Source organism: Schistocerca nitens, chromosome 6 (assembly GCF_023898315.1).
Source record: "Schistocerca nitens isolate TAMUIC-IGC-003100 chromosome 6, iqSchNite1.1, whole genome shotgun sequence".
Taxonomy (NCBI): Eukaryota; Metazoa; Arthropoda; class Insecta; order Orthoptera; family Acrididae; genus Schistocerca; species Schistocerca nitens.
The window spans coordinates 22322465-22330458 of record NC_064619.1 but is presented as its reverse complement, the minus strand read 5'-3'; the positions used below and the strand labels follow the sequence as shown (position 1 = coordinate 22330458).

Here is a 7994-nt window from a genome sequence, read left to right as displayed (position 1 = left end):
TACTTACTCTATTTAATTAAAAAACTTACCTCAATATTACTAAAAGTTTTTCTTCCGCACCAACATAGTCACTTAACTTGGTATCCTTCTTTTGTAAGTTAGTTTCTATATTCGAGAGCAGTAAGTCGAAAGATGCTACGGACATGCGGTTATAATCGAAGAATTTCTCCGGATAACTCCTAATTTTTTTGTCTAACAACACAATCTTTCCCTCGCTTGGACGATTCATAATAATTTCATGAATCCACCATTTTCGTTGGTTGTTACGCCTTCTGCGACGTTGAACTGCGTATAATGCTACTGCAGCTAAATATTTCAGTTTCGAATGACAGGTCATCATGCATGGTGCCTCTCGTGGCTGGTTGCAACGCAACTGCAGAAGCCACCGATTTTTGCTGCTAGTGTGGCACCCAGTATCGTCGGAGCGACTTCATCGGCCACGATTATAATCGTTCGAAGTGTGGCACCATAGGCAACTGTTCCAGCCGCGATTATTATAGAGGGGAGAAAATCGCCTAGTGGGGCATTAGCCTTACGCCCAATCTCTGGTTGACTGTGTTTGCCTCTCTCATTAACGCATCTTGCTTCTCTGTTTTATTTCGTTTCAACATTAATAACATGTTGTATTGGTACGTGGAGGACTCATCGGAAAAAAATATCAAATCTTTCCGGTGCATGGTTCTGATTATCATTAAGTTAATATACTGCTAGTCGCTCCTTTTTTTTTTTTTTTTTTTCATCGAACATTCTCGAGCCCATTTCCTCTTTTTCGTTGTCTTCTGTTGCTTACCTGCTATATCTAATATAACTGCAGCGCACGCTTTCTTTTGGGTGTTCGGCGTCTTAGCCTTGTGTTGCCAACAGACGATTTTTGTCAATATTATTGATAGTGTGAGGCTGCTTCATTATATTGAAGGATTGACAATCTAGCCAAATCAACAAACCACAGCCAGTCTCTAGCGAGACGCTTTTATCCCGAGTAATCCGACTGTTCAAAGATGTTAGTCCATTGCCTAATCGCAGTTGTCAGTGGTTAATAACAACTTAAAACATTCTTGATGTATAGCAGTGGTTGTTTGTTGCTATTAGGGGTGATGGCGTGAAAAATTTGTGTTGGAAGTTTTGGAAAGCCGCAGATTGTACAGATGTGGCGGCTAATGTTTTGTAGTGACAAATGGCGATGTTCGAGAAGAAGAGCCAAAGGAAAATTTGTCTAGACGATACAGAAACGTTGACATGCGCAATTGAAAATTATCAAAACATACAAGGGCACACGGTAGGTAACTGTCAGAGTGAACTGAAATGACAGTTCCTAGTACTGAGCCAGCCATGTATTCGTATGTTATTTTACGACTTTCCGGTTAATGGCAACATAATTGGGACAATGATTTATTTGCATGTTCCGAATCCCTTGTTGTGATGCGAAAAACTTGAGTTCTACGGTTACAGAAGTCTTCATCGGTGAAAAATATGAGCTACATGTTGACCATGTATATGGTTTCTTAAGTTTTTTCTACATAGGCGCAGTAATTTGTTATTTACAATGTTAAGTCTCTACCCTCCTTAATCGCAGAACACTAAAGGAGCAAATATTATATTGTTACTAAACCATCGTAAATTTTACTACCACATATTTTATTCAGAGTCAGTTACAATTAGGAGATTTCCCATGGTATCCCACATACAAAATATGCACAAGATACCCTATTTTACGCCCTGTACAGACAATACCATATTGGTGGGGACTGAGTTGGTACCAACTGCAATCGTAAATTTTACGAGGGTTTAGTAATCAAGAGTTAATCACACAAACACACACACCACATACGCGAGCTGTACTATGGAGTAGTTGTTAAGCAGATATAAGTTCAATTTTTATTTGAAGCTAATTGTATTACCTATTAAATTCTTTAGTACTTCACTGGGTCAGGTGGTGAAATATTTGTGTGGCTGAATGCATTCGTTGTTTTTGTGTCACTCTACAGCTGAGTGATGGATAATGTAAAACATTTCCTCTTTTCTACTATTTCGTTTATGAATGTTGTTTTTAAACTGTAATTGATTGTTCACAATGAACTTAATAATGGAGTAAACATACCATGAGGCTGTTTTTAGTATGCCCAATGTTTTAAAGAAATAACTCCCATGAAACATTAGTGGTTGAAAGTAGCACAAACAAGTCAACATTTTGTATTATCCAAATGCTAAAAATTGATATGTCTGATGTTTAAGGTCTGAAATCATGAAATACAGTTCAGGTTCTTTTCACTATGAGGAGTTCCCTTGTACTGATCTATAAAAAAAGTTACATCTAATGTAAAATAGAGCTAGTTTTTGTACTATAATAAGCGCATAATGAAAAAGACGTACATTGAGGATTCACTGCAAGAGAAGTATCGTCACACAGTGATAAGATGGTGTGGGGTAGTAAATTTTGATATTACATAATTTTATTGGTAGACTTACAGAAATTTGATCAGGGAAAACACATTGACAAAATTGCTGATTTTGCACATGTGTATTTTTGATGAAAGCACAATTAAAGATCTTGACTATGTCTTGCATCAGTGATTGTCTATACATGGAATGATTGCAAGACAACTTTTGTGGAAGTATATTGTAAAACAATTTAGTAGGACTACTTTGAAAATGGAAGTAGCGGGTTAAAACGAAAACTTGTTGATAGTCCTTGTACTGGCAAAACTTACATCAACAGTTGGACTGAAATACTGCTGATTGCAACTGGTGTTAAAATTTAATAGTCCCTCTCCCGTACAGGCTCTGAGCAATTTACCAAAGTATTTTAGAACACTTTACCAAAGTATTTTATTTTTAAGTACTTGTGTTTATGTGAATAGTAGCTTTCTTGTTACGGGATTACAGAACTAAGGAAAAATAATCATTCAGATTTTAAATTTCTTTTGGCCATCTTAATTATGTTAGTGTTTGACTCCAGTGAAGAATACAAATGTGCTAGTTGTATTGAATTGCCAGGATATTTAAAAACTTTTGATTGAAATAAGATAATGCATATAAGAACTTAAAAGGCATCGCACCAATAGTGTATCAATATTTAAGATCTGAGCTTGTAGTGTTGCTGACAAGATGCTACTTTTTATTTGATACAGTTCTCCTAGACTATATGAAAATTGAAATAAGCAGATTAATGGCCCATAGAAGATTAACTGAAGTGCTTGATACCACTTCGCCAGTTCCCAATCAAAGAGCTAAGTTGACCTCACCTAGATGTTGAGCTATGCTACCAATCAGTGTGTAATCATTTCCAAGATTTCATATTCTTAATTTTTTGCTTTGTCAACTCGTAGAACTGTCACCAACCATACTAATCAAAATTTTGTGGTATTCTACGGATCAGTCTTTTACAATTTCCTGCATTTCAAAAACTAACATAAATGCAAAAGATATGTTGTGCCGTATTCTCTTTCTGTTTGCATACACATATCATCACATGCTACATCGTTGTCACATTAAGTGGTGAACAGACACAGTATTGAAAGGTTCAGTTTACTCGATTCTAGATAATTATGCAGATATGTCAGTGAAGTTAGGATCTTAGGTGCTGTCATCTTTTTTTTTTTTTTAAAAAAAAGTGTGGTTTCATTACAGGGCTCCCTGGTTGTCTCAGTAGTGTCATAATATTTTTTCAGTGTAGTTAAATACTGAGTGCAGTGGTGCTTTCCTTTATTTCTAAGGGGGTAAATCATAAATTTTGATTTGTTAATCACCTTGTCAGGTTGTAAATGAGATTACATAAGTAGACATGTATATGGTTTCTTAAATTTTTCTGCATAGGTGCAGTAATTTGTTATTTACAATGTTTAATCTCTACCCTCCTTAATCACAGAACACTAGAGGAGCAAACATTATATTGTTACTAAACCATCGTAAATTTTACTACTACATATTTTATTCAGAGTCAGTTACAGTTAGGTGATTTCCCATGGGGTCCCACATACAAAATATGCGCAAGATACCCTGTTTTACGCCCTGTACTGACAATACCAGATTGGATCCGTATTAATTTAAGCAGTGACTGAAATACAATCTCACGCAGCCTCAGCCTGTACCAAGCTGAGAGATATCCCTGTCACTTTTACCCAACACAAAAGCCTTAATGTGACTCAGGGCATTATCTTTCAAAACAGATTTAATCCTCCAGTCTAACAAAGAATCCAGGCAGAATCTGAAATGTCATGGTATTGTTCATTCTGTACAGTGCACACAAAGGGCTATCAGAAAAAAAGAGTTAACACAGGTCCCTTCATATTGGCATCCTGTTGGGAAAAGAAGTTCTGGGATGTAGATATAGTGTTGAGCCTTACTTCTGAACACCTGTAAGGTGCATTCAATGTTCCCATTTTGGTCACCTATCATTCCACTGTTCTTCATATCCTGCCTGTAGCAGAACTCTTCACAGATATTGCCCTTGTGGACAACTTTCATTTTACACAAACTTCTTGGACCATAGCATTCCCTGCTTGCAAGTCTAGCCTAATTTAAAAAAAATAAAAGAACATTCAGGAGTATAAGGCAATCACTTGCCATACTTTGACGTCTGAAAAAAAATATTAGTAACTTCATCCTATGGATATGATAATAAATTTTTCAAAAATTGCACCCAGCACTTTCTCTGCGAAGACATGAACAATTGTCTAAATAATTGAAGCTTCTCTTTTACATATCCATATTGTACCAGTGGTGATGCACCTGGAGGTCTTACAGAAGCGTCAGATTCCACCCGTCTGTTTTGACCCATGATGTCACCAATTTGGCGGAAACGACCATTCTCAACGTCTCCAATATGGTGCCTATGAAGTCATTACATAAACACGACAATACATATAAAACTAACAAACACATCTCTCTCCAAAAATATAATCAAACTTGACGGGACCAGTGCGGAAAATTGGGGATTTTTGGGTGGGGACAAACTAAATATAAACACATACAGACACACACCCCGATCCCAAACCACACAAAACAATGACATAAAAACACCACAAAATTCCACTACACTTACAATATCGACAGGAATCGGCCACTTCCCTTCACTACATAGCTCAACCACAAGTGTCGATACCACAAAATAAAAACCAACTACTTCAAAAATTATAATCACATCGCAACTATCGATACCACAAAACCAACACCTAAAACAACAAAAATTGTAATCGGACACTTCCCTTGACCCGTATAGGTCAACAGCAGCTCACAGTACCAAAACACATAGCTACGACGACACATCGGAATCGAGCAGTTCCCTTGACTTGTATAGGTCATCAGCAGCTCATGATACCAAAACACACATAGCTGCGATGACAAATTGGAATCGGTCACTTCCCATAACCTATACAGCTCAAATACAACAGACTATACCAAAAAAAAATTGAAATCCAGTACTTCCCCTAAGATACATAAATAAACCACAAGTGCCGATACCAAACCATCAACCGCCAACACGTGCAGTAAATAACACCGATCCAACAACACACAAAAACCCCACCGAACATCATAACAGGCGAAAAGTAGACAAAAAAAAAACTACTTACCATAAAAAGTTCCAGAACTACACACTAATCCCCAACTCGCATATTCTGCTTGCATATGCCACATTTCACTATCTCCGTCACAAGCTCAAAAAGTTGCAGAAACTTAATGATGGACAACATGTCATCCCCCATTTCAGCCCGCAGCTGCGCACTATTAAACTTAGAAGTCATATCCGTACCTAACAAAAGAAGCCACAAATTGAATTAAACGACTTACTGCACGACAAACAGCAAACCAATAGCATCAGAGGACACTGCAATAACATAAACCCAACGGAAACTTTATTTTCAACGCACTGAAACTAATTTCAGTTCTTCTATAACAGTCACGACCAGTAAATGCACACTCAAGCACCGACACCCAAATGAACCCAATACACCACATAACACGTGGACCATATACACACCACCAGAGGAAACCACCAAGTGCAACAAGTTGACATCTACAAACACAATACACTCACAAACTAAACTCCATGACGTCACACAACACCCTTACGTCACGGGTCAAAGCTGACGGGTGGGATCGGATGCCTCTATTGACCCCACCTGGAGAGCCTCCATTGTTCTCCAGCATGTAGGAGAGGTGGTGACCCTCACCTAGGATGTTGTTGTCCTGTATTTTAATTGGCCCACACGCAAAGAACAGGCTGTGGAAGAAAGGCGTAAAAGTATCTGACCATAGAATGGTCCGATCGTCCTCTTACTTGGGTGTGTAACATGAAGCCCTTCGAGATTTAAAATCCTGTGAAGAAAAAAAGAGGGAGAGAAGGAAAAGAAAATAAAGAACTCAGAAAGCTCTTTGATACTGCCCAACGAACCTTCCCCTACAGGAGAACTACGTGTAGACGTGGATATTACACTACCTGTTGCTGCCACCAAAGTGAATGTCTCTCTTCTCCACCATATGTGTTGCACAGCAAAAATCCAAGATTTTGCCACAGTGTGTTATCACATTGTTCTCTACAACAGTTTGAAACATCTTCATTAATTTTACCTCCAACAAAACTAATAGTCTTAGCAAAAAAAAAAAAAAAACACCTTGCGAGACCATCAGGCAACTTCTGATAAATTTCACTATCACCGTCAGTTTAATGTGACTGAGAAAGCAGCAGCTTTTTTTTATGAAATAGCAGAATTCATTCTAATTAGTGATATTTTACTATTAATGCTGTGTACAGCCTATGTTTCTACAAGTTGCTGTCATTTGTTAATGTATACCTAGACTCACTCCACATCTGATACCGGGCCGGGCCTGGCGGATTAGTGTCAAGGTCCGGTGTACCGACCAGCCTGTGGATAGTTTCCACCACCACGTCTGATAGTTCTGCTTGATGAGACCTATAGAACATTATCAAAGAATGACGAATGAATGAACACTAAGTTGAATACCATTCCTCAGGAATCTGAACACACTTTTTGTACCATAAGTGACCTATCCATAGATCTACTACATCTGTCCACAGGCTACTGATTACATTGTTTGTACAGTTCTATGCAGCATTTCACATGCATTCATTCATTTATTCATACATACATACGTTAATCCTTGTTCCATAGATCATGAATACGACATTTTGTATTGATGTGGAGCATGTCACTTTAACAAGTTTTTATTACACAAAATAATTAATTAATTTGTTTTCAGTTACTGCTTCATATCTAAGAATTCATCTATTGAGTAGAAGGAGTTGTCATTCAGAAATTCTTTCAATTTGCTTTTAAATGTTGGTTGACTATCTGTCAGACTTTTAATACTATTTGGCAAATGAACAAAGATTTTTGTGGCAGCATAATTCACCCCTTTCTGTGCCAAAGTGATTTAATCCAGAATAGTGAAGATCATCCTTTCTTCTAGTGTTGTAGCTATACACTTTGCTGTTATTTTTGAACTGGGATGGGTTATTAATGACAAATTTCGTAAGTGAATATATGTATTGCGAAGGTACTATGAATATCCCGAGTTCATTAAATAAATGTCTGCAAGGTGATCTTGCTCCAGCTATTGTTCTGATTACACGCTTTTGTGTAATGAATACTTTCTCTCTTAATGACAAATTGACCCAAAATACGATGCCGTATGAAAGCTGTGAATGAAAATAGGCATAGTAGGCTAATTTACTGATATGTTTATCACAAAAATTTACAATAACCCTAATAGCATAAGTAGCTGAACCTAACCGGTTCAGGAGATCATCAATGTGTTTCTTCCAATACAATTTCTCATCAATGCACACACCCAGAAATTTTGAGCATTCTGCCTTAGCAACAGACTTCTGTTCATAGTCTATATTTATCAATGGTGCTATGCCATTTACGCTACAGAATTGTATGAACTGTGTTTTCTGAAAATTTAGTGAGAGAGTATTTGCAGAGAGCCCCTTAATAATTTTCTGAAAGGCATTATTTGCAATTTCCTCAGCT

The 7994-nt window shown here is 37.3% G+C and overlaps 1 protein-coding gene across 2 annotated transcripts in view; it reads left to right on the top strand.

Moving 5' to 3' along the window:
* The first annotated feature begins 1010 nt into the window (after window positions 1-1010).
* Window positions 1011-7994, top strand: part of LOC126263697 (PX domain-containing protein kinase-like protein) — a 131465-nt gene continuing 124481 nt past the window's right edge. For both annotated transcript variants that reach the window (XM_049960828.1, XM_049960829.1), the window contains exon 1: window positions 1011-1276. In XM_049960828.1, the coding sequence (XP_049816785.1) occupies window positions 1175-1276 (102 nt within the window). In that variant the 5' untranslated portion in view covers window positions 1011-1174. The remainder of the gene's footprint in view (window positions 1277-7994) is intronic.